General features: G+C 39.6%; 1 protein-coding gene across 6 annotated transcripts; it reads right to left on the reverse strand.

The window, feature by feature from the left end:
- Window positions 1-441: 441 nt before the first annotated feature.
- Window positions 442-21,667, reverse strand: ZNF207 (zinc finger protein 207). 6 transcript variants are annotated; one of them, XR_010785073.1, is made up of 13 exons: window positions 21,495-21,667; window positions 19,956-20,082; window positions 19,385-19,523; window positions 18,668-18,835; window positions 17,929-18,004; window positions 15,483-15,583; window positions 14,355-14,515; window positions 13,471-13,563; window positions 12,038-12,280; window positions 11,236-11,398; window positions 10,898-11,081; window positions 10,598-10,677; window positions 442-6,485 (listed from the first exon to the last, which is right to left on the reverse strand). XR_010785073.1 is itself a non-coding variant. In XM_066566059.1 (12 exons), the coding sequence occupies exons 1-11, from the start codon at window positions 21,533-21,535 to the stop codon at window positions 10,921-10,923; spliced, it is 1,473 nt and encodes a 490-aa protein (XP_066422156.1). In that variant the 5' UTR covers window positions 21,536-21,667; the 3' UTR covers window positions 10,333-10,677; window positions 10,898-10,920. The 6 variants fall into 6 exon arrangements, 4 of the variants coding, with proteins under 4 accessions (XP_066422156.1, XP_066422158.1, XP_066422159.1 ...); XR_010785072.1 differs by having other exon boundaries at window positions 442-2,994; window positions 6,431-6,485; window positions 10,598-11,081; window positions 21,495-21,666; XM_066566059.1 differs by lacking the exon at window positions 442-6,485 and having other exon boundaries at window positions 10,333-10,677.
- Window positions 21,668-22,502: the final 835 nt, after the last annotated feature.

A 22,502-nucleotide genomic window follows, 5' to 3' on the forward strand; every position in this document is an offset into this window, starting at 1 on the left:
TGGTAGCTAAATACACCCAACCAGCCTAGCACAGTAATCCATTCTCACCCTATACCCGGGAGGTGTCATTTCCCAAGCTACCTCATCTCTCTGCTCAAAAAGGGTTTAGAACAGAGACCTCCCAGCACGCCCATGCCACCAACTTTTATGAAAACACTGTTAGAAATTTTTCCTCCATATTCTGACTCTTCTAACTTCAATAGCTTTTATAGTCTGCTTAGCAGCAGGACAGCAGATCAACAGCAAAAGGAAGTTACAGGTCAAGAAGTTAGGATTCATGTTTGTCTCCACTTTAAGTCAGAACTCACACAAATGAGTCTCTGCAGCTTATAGAGAATCAAAAAGCTGGTACCAAGTTATTCTCACCATGACAGCTGTTGCAATAATAATTTAATAATTTAAATAGGTTTTCAAGAGGAGAAAAGAAAAATACACAGAAACAGTGGTTCACTTCTGTTTAATCAGAGACTTACAAAATGTCACACATTACAGATGGCTGTGTGTGCAATGACCCATTCCAGAAGAACAGTTCAAGAGGGGGTTCCCAGTGGATGCAAATCATGTCAGCTCCACATTTTCTTTTAATCTTCTTTGTAAAGTGAATGCTATAAAATTAAGCTTGTTATTGCTAGTATTATTTGCATGCATTAAAGTGATGCACATACTTACCAGTCTCTCACTTTCTTGAATTAAATTCAACACCAGTATTTTGCCACCACCTGTCTTTTGAAAAAGATTGGTAATCCCAGCCCTTTCATACCACTTAACACAAAAGCAGTATCAGTTAAGTTACAGAAAAAAGCCCTTCACAAGACACTAACTTCTGTGGCCATACTGCTACCGAGAGGGGACACTGTTCACTCATGTGCTTCCAGGTCCTTTATCAAGGTACTAAAACCAGCTTGGAGTTTGCTCATTTTGAGTTTGCTGCACAGTGACCAGAAACTCTAAAAGGGCAACTGGGAGTCAGCAAAGAGTCTAAGGAAAAAGTGGGAAATGACAAACTGTTCCAAATACACAGTACCAGAACTGGGAGGGAAGACTGCTGAACCACTTCACAATGGACAGCTGCTCTAATGGTGTGTCAGAAGTTGAGCTACAATTTAACACTGTTTACCTGGTAATCAAAGTTCAAATTTCCAGTCTTGTTTTGGTCCTATCTCAAAAGAAAATAAACTTTATTCTACCAAAAAGTACCATAAGTAACTGCCATTTAAAATTTCACAAAGAGTTCTACTACGATCTGTCCTGGAGAAATGCACTTTTTCTTTGTTAAGATACTATGGAACACACTCTGCCCTTTAGTTATCCCCCACTGACTGCCAGGCCAGGGTACAAGTAGTGTAGGTCTGCATCCAGCCACTGCCAAAACCAGGACTTGATAAGGTAATTGAGCAGCCAAAAGCATTTACTCACTCCAACTTAGTACTGAGCATTGCATTAATGTTAGCATCAGCTAGGGTCAGCCACAGATGGTGTAAGAAATACAGACACATTCTGTTAACAGGGTTAACCTCACAACAAGGTATCCCTTTTATTCTTGCATACCTGCAATTAAGATTAAGCAAAGAGAGATAAAGCTAATTTGTAAACATTAAGGTATATTGTATATAATTAAGATACACAATTTTCCCCCTTCTAGGAAGAAAAACCTATGCAACATTAGTCCAAAATTTGCCTGCAGCTCATTTTGAAGATAAAGCAATTTAGTGTAAATTACCAAGAACTGATGTAGAGAAGATAACAGGCAATGGGATGCAAGAGTAACTATTCTGAAACGTGGGAAGATACAATTGCCTTGAAACTGTGCATGTTCTTATGATGAATTCTGCAGCACTGCTCAAGATTTTGGAACCCTAAACCAAGCAATTCTGCTGGAAGTGGCAAGTCACTCATAAACCCATTCTAGACCCTTCAGATGAGCTGGGAAAACTCAAGTGTCTGTTCAGCTACCACATAACTATGACTTTCCCACTGCTGACTAAGTAATTACCCACCAGTGATGTCAAAAGCCCCTCAAATTCAGAGTGGGACATCATGGCCTCACAAATGAATTAAAGCACAATCTTACAGCCCATCCTGCTGTTGATCTCTGCTTCATGCTTACAGCATAGAAAAGGTTTTCATCTCTTCTACTGATATGCAGAGATGAGATATACAAAGTCTAAATAGAAATAAATGTATGCAGCCATTCCAGAGAAAGCTGCATCTTTTATTCATTCACAGAGAATCTTTCCTATTTTAAGGTATAAAACATTCTACACAATAGAAATAAAATACCAGAATTCCTGGGAATATGGAATAGGGCAGAATTAAAATAGAGGCAGAGCAGTAACTCTGATGTAAGATAAAACAGTTGGACAAGACCATGTTTGTAGGTAGCCTCTGAAGTGCTGAAATGAACCAACAAAAGTAATTAAAAAAGCACAGAAGAACAAGCTCCTGGCTTACCAGCCTAACAAAGTAAAAATCTGTGGGTAAGAAAGGGTAATTAGCAATAGCTAAAGAAAACATAAAGATTACAAGCTGCTATGGAGTCTTAGAAACAGAAATGCTTAATCCCCAACACAACAAACACAGGATCCTGCTGGTTTGCTGGTAAAAAACAGCCTCAGTAATAACTGGCATGTTACCACAGTGATTTTGACTTCAGATTTTCACATTCTTCAGTAACATCAAAGGCTGCTTGTCAAAATTCTCTATTAAATTTTCCTTAAAGGTGCTTGCAGATATTTTTTACCTGTCCACAAGCATAGTTAAATCCATTATAGATCTTCCAAAAAAGTCTAGTCTGTTCACTCACTACTGGAATCAGTAGTAGGTAACAATCACATTTCAGAGACCAAAATTCCCCTCGGGTATTTATGTGGTATCATTTGAACAAATTATTTCAAATAGGAACATCAGGTACTTACAGATTAAACTAACCTGTACTGGCAGTTCTGTGGAATTTTTCTTCTCTACCAGTAAGTAGCAAATGCTGAAATTCTGCTGCTAGTTAACAGAAACACAAATTGTATTAAACCAAGGTGTTTTACCCATAATTTAGTTTTTATTAAAAAAAAAAGCAAAAAAAAGCTGCCAAACTTCAATTACTGCAATTTGTTGTTTAAGAAAAGCATGTGAAGTAAAGGCAACTGTAAAACTACTTTCAATTTGCCCTTGTGATTGTTCATACATAACCCATACGTTTAACAAGGTCACCAGCTGCCTACTAAAAACATAAAGGAAATTACAATACTTACATTGCCGGGTTCCTTCATAAAGTCCTAAAGCGTGTTTCTTACTCTGGACTTTACAAGTGAAAGAGCAAAATGTATTTTTTCCCACTTAAGTTTATGAGAAAGAGCCTAGAGAATTCAGTGCAAGTAACTCAATGAAAATAAGAGAAAAGAAAAAAGCTCTCCATGACATCTTTGTCTCAAACCATTACATAACTTCCTAAGTTGGAAGATGGTGAAATCGTTTCTTTTGGTAGTACTGCATTCATTTCAGGTAATTAAAATTACTGTTAGCAAAAAACAGTTCTACACAGTGGCTACTAAGAGCAGGAGAAGCTGAAATTCTACAACCCATGCTCCCTTTCTGAATATGGTAGAGATTTAAGACAAAATTTAAGTGAAAAAAGTTTAAGATGTCAGAAGCTTGAACCTTGTGTAAGGCAGTTAGCTGTCAGACACGCTTTAACTGCTAACAAGAGAATTTTTAACAAAGCTTTCAAGCTCTCAATGTCATGTCAGTTAAGATGATATTTGCATTAAAATTCTATTTCCTCAAAACTTTTTTACTTCTTTATATCCTCAAGAAAGAAAAACCTTAAGATAAATAAGTTCAAGACAGTTTTTCTGCAAAAGTCAAATTCACTGCCATTAAAACAGCAGTGCTGTGGACTGTCCCTACTGCAAGAAAGCCCACAAGAACTTAGGTGGTTTTGTAAACTTGTTCAGAAGGTACAAGGGCCTCATTATTCACACAGTGTCCAGGTATTTAAGTACCAAGCCTGACAATTATTCATACATACCAGGGACAGTCAAAACTGACTCAGCAGGATGCCAGGAACAAATGGCATGAGGATAACCCCTGGATCCTGTGGCTCAGGACAGGATATGGCTGGCTGCCAGAGCAGCAGGCTCCAGTGCTCAGCCCCTCAGCCCCATCTTCACAAGAGTGCAGTAAAACTGCATTTCCTGTAACAGAGCCTTACTGGGAATCTGTGCTCTGGCAATCAAGACTGCAGTAAGTTGCTGCTTACAGTGTGCCAGAAACCTCTCACCGAGTGTTTTTCAGAACTTCAGAAAGAACTTTTATATACATTACACTTTACAAACACTTTGATTCCTCTTGATCCCTTAAACGGCTGTCCCAAAACTCTTCTTTCCTCTGAACTACTTCCAACTTAGCCCACCCATGACAGTCAGTCACAGGCAGCTGCATTCTAACACAACCCAGGCACTACCACTGTTTCCCTCGTCTGATTATTTTGATTGCAAGCATAGAGATTTTTTTAAAATTCTCCATGTGTGGTATGTACTTTATTTACCACATCTCCAAGTTATTTTTCTTGTTTAACAGATCAGGTGCAAATTTACCCAATTTAACAGAGTATCAGTAACCCCTGCTCCGTAAAGAAAGTTATGTGCCCCTACTTACGCTTAAAAAAAACTGAACTCCAAGACCTCATTTTGTTAATATCTATAAAAGTCACATCACTGAAATATTGTTACCTTTAGTAAAGAAATTTCACTAACAGCAAGATGTCCAACTTTGTGAAACACAAACTGCTGCAATGAGAGCTGAAATACTGGAATGTAACTAAGAACACACTTCATCCCTCAAAATCAAGAGGCATTTCAAAACTGCCTATTTTTTATTTTGAAACTCTAAGAGATTCAGATACTTTAAGCAAGAAGTACAAGCCCCACAATGTATTATTTTGAGTTTAACAGTTTCCTTAGACATTCTAGGGAAAAAATAACTAAGCCAAATGGTCCTATAAGTTAAGCAAGAAGTACTAGTTGCAGTAGTTTCTCTTGAAGAACTGTTCTCATCTTCACTGTTATCAGGGGGAGCACCACAACGAGAATTAGCAAAGCAAGACCATGCTCAATAACCATTCTGAAAGAGTTAACATGGACATGTCAATTTTCCAGTCAGACAAGGATTTTGGGGGGGCCTTCTACAGGAAAAATGCAAAGGGCAGAGTACAAACAAAGAAGGGTACAACAGCAATGTGCAATCCACTCTAAGTTAATTACAACCCTATCCTTGAATTAAAATTACTTGAAATCCCATTAGGGGTCATTATTAAACAGAATCTTGAAAAAATAAACAATTATGCTCATAAAAAAGCCTCACCACAAACTTGAAAAATATCCCAAAAACTTTAAAAAGGATGTCAAACCAGACTCCCACATTTCTTTATTTACTATTTCACTGCTTATAGCTACAAGACCTCTTCAGACAAAACCTGCTGTTCTGAAGCTTTCCTTAAGCAACCTCAAGCATTCACAACCAATGGATCTGCAACAGAATAAGCACCTTTTTCTTCACAAAGGGTAGAAATTTTTGCTAGGCACTGCGTGAAAGAAGGAACTTCAAATAAAGCTTTTGAATATGCAACAGAATCTCACAAGGTTGAAAAGAAAGTTTTTCAATTCTTACTACTGTTGCAAGAGTCAAAACATTTTCAAATTTGACGTATTTGAGATGGAGGAAAAAGTTCTCCCTGAACTGAGGAAAAAGAGACTGAGAAAAAGGTTCTTCCTGAAACTGGCAAGCTGAAAAATCTGCAGCTTTGATTTCTCACTCTTCTATTCTGTGTTACCAACAAGGATCTGATCTCTATTTCTTCACAGGGCTCTACATTAATATTTGTTGAGGTGCAGCTCACAAACACAGCAGTATTAACATCTTAACCTTCTTCAAAGAAACTGTATTCTGTAATTTGGGCTACAACTTCTTGTAGCAATTAACTTACTAGTTCACATCTATTTTAAGCTTTTCAATAGATACATATCCCTCAGAAGAGAAAACATGAATAATTGGTATTTACATGCCACTAATTCAGAGACTACACAAAATGAACACTACCAAACCCAGAACCAAATACAGCACAAATGCAATGCAGGGAAAATGGGGAGGGGCAGTGTCTTAAGGACTACCTGAGCAGCCTTGAAGGAAATGCATTCCATTAAGAGAAAAGGTACCCACACATCTTAAAACAGGTTCCCCCCTTAAGACTCTTAAAAACACAGTTTTAATAAAAAGATAAATATTAATATAGAGCCCATCTACCAAAAGAGAATAAAAAACCTAAATTAAAATAAATTTAGGGGCCTTCACCAAACTTGCTGCAAGTTTGGGGACATAAATATCCAACAGCCATAAAGCTGTGAAAGCCCCCAGAATGAATAAAATAAATCCCACTTGCCTCAGACTGAACAGGGCAACACTGAGACTCTGCCTCAGCCTGTCCTATGGCAGGGCTATAGGAAGAAGAAAAATTTGAATTTTAGAAAAAACATGACCCAATTAAGTGAAAGACATGCATTAAAAATTAATAAAATTCCAGTGATCAAGCAAACAAAAGAAAATTACTGCTATAGCACCTCTTTTGTTAGGTCCAAACAATATTTTTTGTTGTTGGTAGCTATGTCTGAATTGGACAGCTTGTTTTGCTTTGTATCTTGATCAATGGAACGTCAGTCAGTTGTCTTGGGGCATTTTTCACATAACTGATAGTATTTGTTGTACTAGTTCATGGAAAGTTGAGTTAAAGATTCCACCAGCCACTGAAAATGCTCACCCTTGTCTTAGTGTTCATGTAGAAACTAGACCAGTACAATTATTAAGACATTTACTAAGTGTCATTAGTTACCATTTCAAATTGTGGCCCCAGCTCATGGATAGTTTATCAGTCTCAATTTAACTGAAGGTCATAACGACCTTCTTACTGTTCATAAAACTGAAGTCATCTTGGTATTTTTGTTTTCATTTTGTCTCCAAATTATTTGATTCCTATAAAGTAACTGCAGGTTATCTATGCCATTCAATTTCATCCAGGTTTTAAGACAGTAAGTTAACCAGTTCTGTGTCAGTACTGCTCAAGAGCTCCACAGACTAAAATCCTGGCAGAAACCACAGAAGGCAGATGCAGCTGAATGTGTTTCTAGAAGCTTGTTTACATTGTCCCATGCATGCACAGAGCGAGGAATGGTTATCCACTGTTATTATAACAGCCCAGCCTCAAATTTATTATCAGCACCTAAATTATCATCTGTGGGGAAAAAAAAAAAAGTAATCCAAAGGTTTCAGAAGAAATTTTCAGCCTACATATGCCAGCTAAGTAGTATTTTATTTAAAGCAACTTTGCCAATGGCAGAAGGCTATTCTAATGGTTGTATGGAAGAGTTATACAAAGACTTCTAAAAATCTAACCCAGGCTTTCTCAAGGTTCTTTCATGCCAGTCTCATCCATTTTGCCCTAAAGATCAGCTGCTTATTATAATATTGAGACCATGCATAAAATAATTGAGAACCTTCTACAGAATCCTAGATGTAATAAATTCTGGCATGCTTTCTGTTAAACCTATTTTCCCACCTGTGTCTGAAATTTTCTTGTAGCCTAATCCTTTGTATTCAACATTTGCATTATATTGCAATTTCAAGGCTGGTCAAAATGCACTTGCAAGTGTGAATTTTAATGCAAGATCTGCCGTGGCAGATTTAGGCAACAACTGAAAAACAAAGCTTCTGCCTATGTAATTACATCACTAGGGTCCTGCAACAGCTCCACAAGATATGCTTTTCTGTAATCATAAAGGCTTCTGCAATCTCCTTCCAAGAAAGGATTAACTAAAGCAAAAACCTATTTCCATGGCTGCATTACATCAGGGATTTTGCTGGCAGAGCTATGTTGATTACACTTGGTGCTGTAAACCAAGTCTTTGTCTTTATACAAGCAACTATTACGTTCAAAGTAGTTTAACTGGTTTTGGGTAAATGCACCATAAATCCAACTCTCTGAACATTAAGAAGCAGTATCCAAAGAAATGAAGGCAGGGACCAACAGACAATGCAGGCAATGAAACATCTGCCTGTTTACAGAAGAATCACACAAGAGACAAAAAGTAACTGAAGACTGAAGGCAGCCACATCACAGCTCTTATTGCACAGGAATGACAGGAGCAGGAAATGAAGTATCCACGTGAAAATCACAGAAAAATTGTTCACCTGCTTGTATGCAAGTACCAATGAAATACACGTGGAAGTACCTACTCAAGGGGCTTTCATAACATCACTACTAAGGAAATATTATTCTTAAAATGCATTCAAGCTTAAGTCTATGCAGTATTAGTTACAAAATGGTACCATTATCAGAATGAGACATTCACTGTTTAAAAGAGTGAAACTTAACTAATACAACTTGCAGAATATGCCAAGTTAACAGTGCATGCAATAAGGTTTTATCCCAGGAAAAGTAGGGGTCTGGAAACAACATATGGAAAATTACAGAAAGACACCAAAGGGAGAAGGAAATTACTTGACTGGGGCAGAAGGGCAAAGCATCCTTAGAGCAGCAGTATGATCTTCAGAAAAAGGCAAGAAGTTTTATAGTTTTACAAGCAGTAGTTAAGATCACTTTATAATGTACAAATTTTATGTGTAATACTATAAAAAGTACAAATATAAGACATCATAATAATCTCTTCAGTATTTTGTAATGATTCTAATCAGGTAAACAGAAGAAAACCAGAGTATAAAAGCGCTGCCTCAGCAAAACAAGTTTTATCTATTAGACTTACGTCTAAAGCAAGATGAAGAGCTAACAAAAGAATTGACATCGAGGCCCACTCAGAACATTTGCAAGCCAAATACTGCACATCTGACAGGTGATCAGTAGATAGCAGTGATCAGAGAGAACTGCTTCTCAACAGAGGCTTGGACTTATGGTCTTAAAACTGAACACTTCAGAAAAAGGTGCCTGGCAATTCTTAATGGTTAAACTAAGGCCATTCAGCTGCAACTAGATTGCACTGGATGCTCTCTCTAGTGCTTTGGAGACATTCTGTGACCACAGTTTAGAAGCTGAGACAATGTAGTATTTTAGCTGTACTGTTATTTTTGTACTTTTAAGAGACAGTACAGAATAGAGCCACATGAAGTGCTTTAGTGCAGCTACAAAACCTCAAGACTTGCAAGAAACAGAGACATAATGCTCAGTATGAAAATTAAGTGAAAGATTCCACCATCTACAAAAACGTCTATGAATATAATGACACAAAAATGCTAATGATCCTTCTACCCACCCTAAAGAAGAGATATCCCCATTAATTAAACTGCAGATAAGGCTTGAGGCTGGAACATGTATTTAAAGTTGACCTGCAAATGAAAAATTCACCACTCTTTTTTCCCTGTTGAGAAGAAGCCAGAGAGGCTCTCACTTCCCTCCAAAAAGTCTCCCTCTACATTCTCATCAGAGGTGTAACAAAGGAACACTTGATGTCAGACTTAATTACAACCTTAAGAGGAACTTGTCACTCTACCCTTATAAACAGAGAAATGACTAATTCATAGAGGGAAGATGTCTCTTTGATAAAAAGGTCTCTTACTCCAGAAACTTCTACTGAATGGCTCAAGAAAACTTAGACAACATCTGATCATAGCGCACAACAGATGGTTACAGATGGTTCACCTTTCAGAGACTGCAAAAACATGAAATTCTCAACATTTAAAGTAAAAACACAGCATATCACACATTACTCTTGCCTGCTTTGCCTCTTCTGTGCATTAAGAGGGTTAAGCTACTATTTCTCTTTTGCAGGTCAACTTCAATACATTAACTGGAAGTCACTCACCCATGTGCCATGCACCTAAGCTTCTAGAAATATTCACCTAAAGGATCCTAAAATTCATCTCCACTTGCACATTAAAAAGTATCATTTGCAAAGTGAACTAATGGGACACATCCTGGCACTAGGATGTATCTCAGAGCACTTTCACATCCTACAAGCAAGTGCAAGGACTAGAAATCATTTAAAATTTATTGAGGACAAGAAAGCACAAATAAAGAAACATATGCATTAAGAGAAATTACAACCAAGAGTTAGGATGTGCCTCCTGCAGCCTCAATTTTGAGGAGTCAGTTAATAAGTGTACAGGTCTTTGTCTACTCAGACGTACAGCTAAGGAGTGACTTTTTAGAACAAGGAATTCAGACTTTATCAAAACAGCACCAATAACTGTGTTCATTACACCAATGGCTACCACGGCATGCATCTGTACAAACCTTTCAGGCAGTTGTCCACAGCTGGTCATGAATAAAAAGGCATATAAATTTTTCTCCTCTTTTATTACAATGAAGTTTATAACAGTACAGAAAAGTCACATGACCTTAGTGGGTCAGTTTACTTAAACCCTGGAACAGGAGGAACTCTAAATACATTAAATATTGTTACAAGTTCAGACTTTAATGTACAAGTAGTTGGGAACAGTTACAGCCCTCACCAAACTATGTTGGGGACATGAAGTCCAACAGCACTTGAAGTGCTGTGAAGGCATCATTTCACAAATAGCAACGTAACATTACAGAACTTGCCTTTAAGGTGGTATGTTCATGTAATTCCAGCGCCTTCACAATTTAACGAACCATATTTACTATACTTCACTTCTAAAAACCTAGATGAAACATGAAAAAGAAGCCATACAGTATAAATTGCAACATCAGGAAAAGTTCCTGTTATTATTCCAAATAATTTTTCCCATGTAAAATAAAATGTCCAACAGCTCCTTGCATGTGGGAAGATACTTATTTTTATAAGAGTCACAATGAAGCCTTAATTGACGGAAGCTTGGCTATATTAACAGCACAAGATGAGAAAAGGTTTAATCTCCAAACCTATTAGAGCGTGAGTAGGAGCATCAGTAGCGGCCACCTTGCGACATTACGGGCGGTCTCATTCCCATCGGAGGGCGAGGAGGTCCACTCTGGTACGGGGGCACCATCGGAGGTCCCTGACCGTATGGAGGCATTGCTCCAGGAAGATATCCTGGCATGCCCTGGTGATGAGCACCATACTGACCTATAAACAGAATAGTTAAGATGCAAAGAATAATTTTTAAATTTTTTTTTAAATAGTGAGAAGTGTATTTTGTGAAAAGCTTCACCCCTCCCTGCTAGCATAGGCAATTTCACGAATCTTTTCAAAAATAGGAAGCTGGGAAACGTATGATTACCATGAGGTGGCATGGGAGGTCTCATTCCTTGTTGCTGTGGAGGAATTCCTGGCTGTGGTGGCATCATACCTCCAATTGGTCCAACCGGTGGATTACCCAGGGCAGCCTGGCCTGGTCGAGGAAGATTGCGCTGGTATTTAGGCAACTGTGCCCTTCTCTCTTCCTAAAAGCAGAAGAGACAACCACAACACATCGTGTTAAAACTCACCAAAAGCAAAGTAAATAGAGGTGCAACAAAGTAGATTACTAAACTATTTTAACTACCTTACAAATTCAAAGACTACCAGTAACATTACCCAGCAGCAGTAGGATTTGCCCCCCTTTCTGCAGACTTTCTTCCTTAATACAGACCAATTCGAGTATTCTGCATGGAACTCAAATCCTCCCCTTCCCCCAGCTGAATAAAGCCTTTTTCTCTTAAAAACATAAATCTTAAGATCTCTGAACTGTAATTAATGTTCATTTGTTTTATCCATAAATTCCATATTTCTAACTGCTGTAATAGCATCAAAACAACTTCAAAGTGTTCAGTCTTTAGTTCTACACAAAGTCCAAATGCAGTAAAGTCCAAATTGTATTTTGGATTGAGAGATTTCCCACCACCACCAAAGCTAAGGCTTAGACTGCAGCAAGATCACTGCCAATATGCCAGTCATAACTCAAGTTACATTTTCTCTGCATGGTTTGCACTCTCACCATTACTAAAATACACATAATGCAGAGCACAGATGAAATTCCATTCAACCTGCCATATCATCACAAATTGCATTTTTCAGTAAGACAATGAAAACATGTTACTTACCAGTGATATATCCTCATCTGGATGGATCAACTTACTGGTTGCACTGGTTGTTGTGAGGGTAGCAGGCTTACTTGTGATAGAAGTAGCTGGTTTAGCTGCAGTGCTGTTTGTCGTGCTAGTGGTTGAGGCTGTAGACTGTGTGTAAGCCGGGAATGTTGGTTTGGGGGGTTCCGTTGTTGTTGCAGGTGTAGAATTCAAAGGTTTGAAATCAGTACCAACTGGCCCTGGCACAGCTGCTGCAGCCTGTGAAACACACAGACAGGTCAGTATTTATTTCTCAAATAAAGTTTTCATTTAAGAAAACTTAAATGATGACTGTTAGACCTCTGAAACGTTCCAGTGAGATATGATTATACAAGCTTGACAAAAGTAAAGTTCAGCCTTATTGCATACTAGAGCAACTGAAACCAAGACAAAATAAACCCCAGTATATACACATACACACAGGAAAGTCTAAAATCTGAAGGTCAAAAGCCACCACAACAAAGGAACAACAAAGAAAAAAACAGCCTACTATTTTATCTCAAACCCTGAATTTGGCAAATATGTAAATCTTTCCTGAATCACTATTTTTAGGAGCCTCTAAGCATAGGTTTATTAGTCTTTCACTAAATTAACATATTTCAGCAACCATTAGTTTAGAGTACAGCTCAAAGTGCTAGTATTCATTAAAATTAGGTATTTAAGAAATATTTTAATCAAATATTTAAGAAAGCTCTATTGTGTCAGGGCTTTAAGCGTTCTCTCTATAAGCACAACGTAGTACTTTCACAAAGTACTATGTCTATCCACAGAACTTTAATCTTATTTCTGAATGAAGAATCAATGGAAGCAGGTATGAGGTCCACTAGAGATTCCAACATTTCATCTCTCCTCCTCTTTTGTTACAAAAACCCTGTAGAAGTCTGTTTTGCAAAGCTGTCTTTCAGATTGCTGTCTGAAGACACAGCAATCTCCAAAGCAAACTCTAGTTATGAGAGAATGATTTTGTTTCTAGTCACTGGATATTTACAACTATCTGAACCTCTCAATCAAAAAAAAAAAAAAATTAACATTTTGCACATAACGCAAATTTAAAATCCCCTACATTATGATGTAACATATTAAACAACATAAACTAAAAAGCCTTCACCATGCATCAAGCTAACCACTGCCCACTAAAATGCATTTAACTGCTTTCATGCTCTTTTAACCCTTTAGAACCAGGATGTTACATTTCATTCTTTCACACTAAGAAAAATTGGGCACTTTGACATGCTTATTTCTGCTAAGATGCAACTCATCATCAAGGACTCTGCAGTTTTACCAGCTAAACATAATCAGGAATATAACAAAAATTATCTGAAGATGTTTAGTCAATTTTAGATTTTACAGAATGGTCCAAAGGGTTAAGGTGCAAAGCAATTTGTTTTAAACTGTGACTTCCTGCGTACTTGTGCTGTGCTAGGAAACAGAGCGTTAGAAGATGCTGAGAGACTTTCTGAATTGGAGGAAGCTGCACTTGAGCTTGTGACAGGTGTCCCCATCTGTAGCATAAAAGAAAGGAAACAGTGAAAAGTCTCCAAACAAATGGGTGGAAAGTATCCAGATGAAAGGATTTCTTATACTAAGCCCTTTCTTATGAAAGGACTGTATTTTTGTAACCATGTATCGTCCCCGAAGAAGCCCAAAATGCAAACAGTACATTACAAAGGCCTCTGCAACATACTTGAAAGCAAGTAAGAACTCCAGGACCCAGGAAAAAGTGCATTCAAAGGGAAGAGGTCACAAGCCACTATCAATTCCCCACTTCCCCCCACAAAACATTAAAATTAACTTTTCACTACAATGACTTACTCCAAAACTTTTTGAAGTAGAAAAACCTCCTAACTCAGGCAATGTTTAACCGGTTTAACAAGACTACAGAATAAATTCATCCATTTATCAGTAGAGAGCCCATTATGAGTGAGAACAAGTCATGTCAAGATTTTTAACTTGGAAAGGTAGAGTTCTATGCAATCAGATTCCTGTAGCTAACACATCTCTTCACCCACCCAAAGTTCCCTTAACAACAACAAACTTAAAGGCCTTTAAGAGTGTTTTGCCTACTCCTTTCTTCCCCAGTGCTTATAGAACTTCTGTCTGGTTTCACAGCTGTTTTAAGACAAACAAAAGAATATTTTAAAATTCATTCAAGCACTACACTGAATTAAACATCAACCCAAGCAAAAACCTGAACCAGTCATTTCTTGGGCCTCCTCAATAATAAATAGGCACTACTGACACAGTGGCAATTTGAAGAATATAACAAGGCATTCCAGGCTCTGGGATACCTTACCTGCCCCGCGCTTGGAAAGAGTGGTTTAGTAACTGGAGGCTGTGGAGTTGGTGCTGTTGCAGCAGGAGCTGGAGGCCGGTTCAGAATGCCTGGGGCTGTAACAGGCTGTGCTTGTGTCATTGGAGGCATGCCAGGCCGAGGCCCAACAGGAGGGGGCATCCCTGCAAACCACAAACAATGGGCGGCGGATCAGGCTCCAGGAAGCACCAATATTCCTTTAGACAATCCCGCTCCCAGTGTTCCTTAGAACAAAGTTTCCCACTACAAGATGTATTTTTAAGGCAACAGTAAAATAAAACATGACAAAGGGTAATGCCAGCAGTCAACAGTCAATGGCCATGCACAGGGAGTAACCTCTAACACTTCAGAACAATGCTGGATTAAGTTGATTTTTACTAAAGCGGCAATAATGAAGTTTGTGCTCTCGACAAACCAATACAATTCATGCAGTAACTGTTTCTGACACACTGCAGGTATGAATTGACTGAATTGACTGAACCACTGCCAGCTTTACTGGGGTCATCAGTAAAGTGGACTGGGACACGTTACAGTGTCACCACACCACCTGCACTTGGTGTGTGTGGAGCTCTAGGAGAGGGTCAGTGGGAAGTTAACAGCTCCCATGGGTTCCATCAGGTGTTCCAGCTGCTGGTCAGAGGGAACACCCAGGGAACTTAGGGCTACTTAAGAGCTGCACAAGCTCAACAAACATCTCTTCTAGCTATGGTAAGAGACCAAAATGTCAGTTAAGTTTCTTCACACTGCAGGCTCATTAGCTGGGTGAACCACCCAACTATTCCCCACTTCCCACATTTTCAGTCATTACTGTTTTCCAACTGCAGCCACAAACATTAATTAAAAAAAAAGGGATAAAGAGAGACCAAGCAACACAACAGTGTGAGAAAATGCAATAAATCAAAGAAACAGTATTCTGTTTTTTACTTTAACAATAGTATAAAAGTAAAATAATTACTTATAATCAAAAGTTATAAATCAACCACCTCTGCACAGAGTGGCTTCTGTGGCAGTCCAACCACATGAAGGTGGTGGGTGGTGGCATAAGTCTGTATGTTCATTACATAAATTCTAAATCTTAATAGAAAGAAATAAATATAATTAAACTCTCACCATAGTACGAGTTCGACAACCCTGACCTACCTGGTGGCATACCAGGCATAAGAGGTGGGATTCCTGGCCCAGGAGGCATCATTCCACCCATTGGCATCATCCTATTGAAAAGAAAATGAGCACTGGTATGAACACACATGATAAAGTTTTAAGACAATTGGCACATCCCTGTATTAGACAAAAAATAATGGTAAATAATTTCAAGAAGCTCTCAAGAGAGGGAATTCCAAACCAGCTCCACAAGAATAAAACATAACCCAGCACCCAAAACCCCAAACACTTATTTGAACTTTAATTTCTCAAGATCTCACTTTCTCTAATGTGAGATTTCCAGAACTAGTGTCTCTTGAAATCTCTGTCAAGACTATGAGCTGCAGCTGAGTGTTCCCAGAGCCTGATCTCAGTACATTCATGGAGTCTGAATGTAGGAAAACCAGCTAGCTCCAATCACACTACAATCACTGTGTATCTGCCATTACTCCTCTCTGACACTGACTGGCAGATAACCCAGAGCTGTAGAACTATCCAAAAAACATTGACAAAGGCAGAGCAGAGATCACAGGACAAGAAAGCTCTCAGAATTTCAGTTACAGAAAACAATCCATACACTAATGATAAAGTGGGATTTTGGTTTTTTAATATGAGACATCCTCATTGTAACGTATTTTTTCTCCACATTAAAAAGAAACCACTTGGTTTCTTTTCCTAAATGAATATGTATGAGCCTTTTACAGGGAACAAACAAGTGTAGCTTAATTTTGCTTCATCTTTTGCAGACATTTAAAAACAGATTAGGGAAACAAAATAAAAGAATGTTTATTACTTTAGCGAGCAAGATAAGCTGATCTGCAGCACTCCAGTACAAACCAAAACCCCACTTAGAAGCAGCTTCTGTTTGTATGACAGTTAAAACACCTTCACCACTGCTGTTTTCAGATCAAATCCCATGAATAAGTGAGCATTCTTTCTGGCAAGTCTGATTTCTGCTCTCAACTCATCTATCACTGCTACACAGGGAAAAACCACTGCAGAAGCAGCAGTGACTGGGAACACAGACCCATGGAGAAGGCAAGGTCAGTCTTGGCACCCAGCAGACATCAAAACAAGTGCTGGATGCTCACTGCCTGCTGCTCCAGAATGACTTCTGAGAAACTGCAGATAGTGCTAGAACTGCTGTCACACTAACACCAAAGTTGCTTTGTCTCTCCTAATTCTTTGGTCATTGTTAAACAAAATTTAATCAGGTTAAGAAAGCAAAATTTTAGATTAGAATAGACAAAAGCATAATGCAACTTCGTCCTCTCCCCCAAAATGAAATGCAGTGAAATTTTGGCAAATTAATTTGCGTTTTTACAGGTGACATAACATTCACCTGAAGTTAACAGGGAATTTAATGACAACTAAGTGTCTGACAACCTGATTAAATTCTGTTGAGTTTCCACCCAGAAAAGCTAAATTTCTGATCAGCATCCACACCATGTTTGACTATGATATGATTTTTCAATTCAAAGGCTGTTAAATCAATATTTATGTCTCAGAAGTCAACGAGCTTTCACCTCAGTTAACTTGAAGTTTAGATTAAACTGAGTTCCTGCAGAATGTCCTGCAGAGTGAAGGATCAAGCACATGGAGCTGCTCTGGCTCAGGAGAGGCTTTAAGTCTCTAAGGGTCTGTTTGGTTTATATTTTGTAGAATGCATTTCACATACAGTTTTGTAATATTCATTTAGATAAAAACATAAAACCTTCATGTATTATACAGTAACAAAACCTAACTAGACACCTTCCCCAAATTCTTAGGCAATATTCAAAGGTTTTCAGTAAAACAATTTCTAGCTTATCAAAAACATGACATAAAATGGCATAATGAATGTACCTAGAATTACATTAATGAGATGCTTACATGTTTCCACCACAAAATGACTGCATGTATTTTCTCTGTTGATGTAATCTGTGAAAATTTATGACAAAATCAAAAATCTAACTGTGAATTTCCGAACACATTGTGATAGGGTATGGTGTCAACCCCATAACAAGCATAAAAACCAACATCTTTTGCCCAAAACACAAGAAAAATATAAACTATCCAGTACTTTTTTCCTGTTATGTTGATGACTGATAACCAGATGCACAACATTTGTGCAATACACAAGGGAATAGTGGCTCACAGAAGGCTCTAAACCAACACAACAAAATTTTGTATTAATATATTACTACTTAATAACTATTAAGTCAGGAGAAAGGCAAGATACTTTATACATAAACCCAGTTTGGCCATATTTTACATGTTGGTTTACAGCCATCCAGTTTTTTGGTTAGTCTTAAATATTTAAGTTACAGAGTTCACAATTCCCTATTGTACATTCTTTTAATTAGCTTTACTTTTTCTGTGACAGTTTAAAATGCACAGTATGAACATGTAATATTAAGTCTTTCTTGCTACTCACCCAGGTGGCATTCCAGGCATAACTGGAGGCATTCCAGGCATCATAGGTGGAACACCTGCCATTAATGGGGGTATACCTTAAAAGAAAAATAAATTTTTAACAACTCTGATAACATACAGTTGCAAACAGATGTCATCTAATAAGTTTACACTGGATAAATGCTTTACAGCAAGTTCTAAAAAATTGGGTTTTGAAGCAATATTGCTTACAAACAGTGCAATATAGGTACTATCTGCAAATTTGACTTTGATTGATTGTCCTCAGCCCTGCAAGATTGGGAATTTCCTTAGTGTCTCCAGAGAAGACATCTTATTACAAGAGACCATTCTTCACTCACTGATCAAAACTCTTTCCTCACTGTATCTGTGGCCTGTGTATGAACGGCCTGTTCTGTGTTAGAAGTCTCCAGATGCACAGCAGCTCTGCCCTATTTCCAAAACCTGGTTATAAATAGTATGAACAAGTATCACTGGTAGACTCCTGTTTGAAGCACTAACCTGTCCTACTACCAGATGCCTTCAATCTACATGCCAGCATTAGGGATCTGAATCTAGTCCACCAAGGAAGATGTGCTCATGCACAGAGCAAGGAAGAAAATGAACAAACTACCTATCTGCACCTCCCAGAACTATTCTGTGACCCCAGTGATAAAAGGGCAGATTAGTACTCAAGCATACAAGCAGCAATTCATGTTTCTAAGAGGTTTTCAGCAATGACCTAACATAACACAGCCACTCACCTGGAGGCATCCCTGGTGCACCTGGCACAGGAGGCAAACCTGGCTGTGCCATTGGGGGAATGTACCCCTGCTGTGGCTGAACTTGCTGGGGTTGAAATGAAGTTGAAGCTGCAGATTCATCATCTTCATACTCATCAGAATCATCCTGTTGTTTCTTTTTCTGGCTCTCTGCAGACAGTACAATGCATATGGTCAAACTGAACACAAATTATATTCCATAAAATTAACAGCAAAATTCAAACCTTGCCAGTGTTCAAAAAGTCACAGAAATACAAAGAAAGAATGCTGTGGGAGCCCACCTGCAGCCACAAATAAAGGGAAGGAGCATGACTCACACTGCCACTACCCTGAACACAGAGAGGGATCTGCCCTTGTATCAATATCATGCTGTCCTGCATAAACCAAAGCAGTTCAACCAAAAGCCTGAACAGCAAAGAAATTGAAGCATTTGGGAATCATCAGGACAGTTTTACCTCCAGCCTTTCCTCCCCTTGACCCTCACAAATAAATGACCATGTCCATATTCGTTAGGCAATTGTTGGAGCTGCTCTGGCAGCAGCTACTTCTGAACAGGAAAGGAAAAATCCCTCCCACGTGGCTGGCAAATGCCTGGAGCTGCTGTCAGAGAAGGAATTAAATCCCACCCTCACTGAGTGCCACAGCTGAGTAAGGAACACACCAGGGAAATGACAGACAACCAGCCACATTCCACCTTACCCTGAGTTTTTTGTTCAAGTAACCTCCTCCGTTCCTCCATGTCTTTTTCTGGAATGCCTTCCATTCCATAGATTTCCAGTTCAATGTCTGTTCTTCCGGGAATAGCATTTGGAACAGCATCTATTGTTTCTTTATGTACCTAAAGAAAAAAAAAAAACTAAATAAATCCTGCTGACCACATTTCAGGGTAAATTCTCTGTGTTCTTCAGGCAGTTTGAAGACAGAAAAGGAACATCCTTCAGGGGACTAATCTCTCTGGCCAAGCATTTTCTTGATCTGTGCCTCCTAATCTCTGGTAACTACTATTACCCCTAAAACCAGCTTACATGAACTTAGAAAAACTGAGAACAATTCCTTCACTCCTACAAAACACTCCTGAGAAAGATCTCTGCTGCACAGCGGCCATTTGACTGCTGACACAGCAGGACTCCTGTGCTGCAAAGAGGCCATTGCTGTCTTTTTCTCACCAGTTTTACAGACTCTGGAAGCCCCCAACCTCCCTTCTTAAGGACACTTAACTTATATTTTAGATACTGTAAAGAAAAGCTCATGTAAATCTAAAACTCCTTACCTGCATGCAGTGTATAGCTAAACCAGGTCCTGTATACAGTTTCTTATGACATATATGGCATTTAAAGTGCTTTGCTTTTTGATGCTGTATAAGGATTTTTTCATCATCAAAATCCCTATTACAATACCTATGAAGACTGTTAAGGAAACATTTAATACTGGAAGTGACCTTTAAGATAGGACTAAGATAATGAGCATCAGTGTGATTTTTCTGAAGCAAAAGAAAAGCACAAGAAGCATCTCTGAGCATTCAAAGGGTGACAAATATTTAACGGATGTCTGAAAACAAACATCCTCATCCAGTCCAGCACACCCCTCTTTACACAGGTAGAGAAATGGGAAGGTGTCTGCAGACAATCAGAATCATCATCTGATTCCATATTGCTTGACTCATGGTTTTCAAGTCCTACCTATTTTTCTCTTCAGGGGTGTGAATGCTGCTACAGCATTAAAGGAGAAACAGGCTTGAAATCAGCAAAAGGGAAATTACGCAAATCACTCAGAAATGCCTCTTTAATCAATTACCAGTAATTAACAATCATAAAAGAGAACAAAGGTTTTAGTTTAAAATTCCCTTCCTCTTCCAGTTATCCAGGTATCAATTTTTATGACACAGCATAATTTGCCGCAGTAACTGAAGAATTCTTTGTTTTTAAAAAGAAATATTTTCGGCAAAGAACTGTTTGGACATCTACATAAAACAAGAGACAAACTGCATTTCTTTTCTGTGGGTCAGCATTGATATTTCAGCAAACACTCCACACATTTCCCTAGGTGAGAAAAATACACATTAGCTATTTATTATTAAGAAAATGTTAACATTGCTAACACAGTGTGTCCCTTGCTTCCACCAAAAGGTGAAATAATGTCTAAAACAATTACAGATTGCAAATGGTAACACACCTCGGAGCACCTTTTAAATTTCTTTATTAAACAATTCTAGAGGACAGAAACGTAAGAGAGAAAGTAGATTTATAATCACTCCACAACAGTGAGTACATTCTGAAGGAGCGATCATATAAAAATTCACCAGTATTTCTGGATACTGAAAAATTAAACCTGATCATGATGCAGCAATTATAAATTGAAAGCTCCCCCCGTCACGAAGAAAAAAAAAGGCTTAAAAATTCTCTTTTAACCACATCCCACCTTATTCCGTGAATAAACGTATTTATCAGTAGCAGGGTTTTCTCCCTTTAACATCCTCCCTCGCAAGGGATAAAGACAATTCTCTATTTCCCGCTGCCCCGGCTTTAAGGATCGGGCGGGAGGCCGCGGCCTCGGCGAGAGCGACAGGAGCGGGCCGGAGGCCGTGAGGGGGGTGGGGAGCACAGGAAGGGCACGGACTGGGCCCCATCCCGAAGACACAGGGCTGGAACAGGGCCAAGCACCGAGACAAACCGTAAGGAGCGTGCGGAGAAGGGCTGAGCCCCATCTCGGTACGAGACGGAACGGGACCGAGCCCCGACCGCGCCAGGCCGCGCCGCTACCCTCCCCCACCCAGCTCTCTGCATCCGCCGCGTCCCACACAGAAGGATACCAGCACCAAGGCTTCAGCTGCTTCTTCTTCTTACGGCCCATGGTGGCGTCACCCCGACCTACAAAGCAGGAGAGCCGAGCGCTCCCTCAGAGTCGCAGCGCCCGCACGGCCGCCCCGGACCGAGCGAGAGGCACAAAATGGCGGCCGAGCTTCCTCAGGCGCCGCTGCGGCCTCCGAACTCCCAGAACGCCCCGCGCCAGCAGGGCGGGCGGTGCCCACGTGACGCGCTCGCGGTCGCCCCTACCGGGCTGTCCCGTGACGCCTCACGGCGCCGCCGCCATTTTGCCCAGTCGGGGCTGTAAGTGCTCTGCCTGCGGCACCTCAGCGTGTCACGGGAACAGTCACGGAGTGGTTTGGGCTGGGAGGGGCCTTAAAGCCCATCTCGTTCCACCCCTCTGTCATGGGTAGAGACACCTTCCACTAGACCAGGTTGCTCGAAGCCCTGTCCAACCTGACCTTGAACACTTCCAGAGATGAGGCAGCCACAGCTTCTCTGGACAGCCTGTTCCAGGGCCTCTGCGCTCTCAGAGCAACGAGTTTCCTCCTAATCTAAACTGTTGCTTGTCTTCGTATTTCACGTCACAGAGAAACTATTTTCCCCATTAAATGTTACTGGGCAGGAATGTGGCTGCTCTGTGCAGTGTTCTGGTGCCGGCTGTGCCTGTGTTGCTGGATGTGAGAACACAATAAAACCGACTTAAATGTGTTGAGCTATGAGTTACGTGTACCTGCACGGGGGATGGTCCCTCTGTTACAGTGAGAATCCATCAGGGTGTGTGTCTGTGTTACCCCCATGGCTCTCCAGGTCTCTTAGATGTTTACCAGGTGCTTAGAAGAGAATCACAGAATCATTGAGGTTAGAAAAGACCTATAAGATCATCAAGTCCAGCCATCAGCCACGTCCAGCCCTTGACAGTGGCCCTGCGCAGATAGGGGTCACAGCTGCTCCCTGCAGGGCTTGTCTGCAAAAGGAGATTGTGGAGTCTCCGTCTCTGGCGACATTCCAAA

Source organism: Molothrus aeneus, chromosome 26 (assembly GCF_037042795.1).
Source record: "Molothrus aeneus isolate 106 chromosome 26, BPBGC_Maene_1.0, whole genome shotgun sequence".
Taxonomy (NCBI): Eukaryota; Metazoa; Chordata; class Aves; order Passeriformes; family Icteridae; genus Molothrus; species Molothrus aeneus.

What these genes read in the sequence shown, in the direction of transcription:
- ZNF207 (XM_066566059.1), bottom strand. Translation starts at nt 21,535, where the DNA reads ATGGGCCGTAAGAAGAAGAAGCAGCTGAAGCCTTGGTGCTG. An exon ending in ACTTGAACAAAAAACTCAGG is followed by an intron (nt 18,836 to 19,384) that starts GTAAGGTGGAAT and finishes TACTGTCTGCAG; the next exon opens with AGAGCCAGAAAAAGAAACAA. An exon ending in TGCACCAGGGATGCCTCCAG is followed by an intron (nt 18,005 to 18,667) that starts GTGAGTGGCTGT and finishes TTTTCTTTTAAG; the next exon opens with GTATACCCCCATTAATGGCA.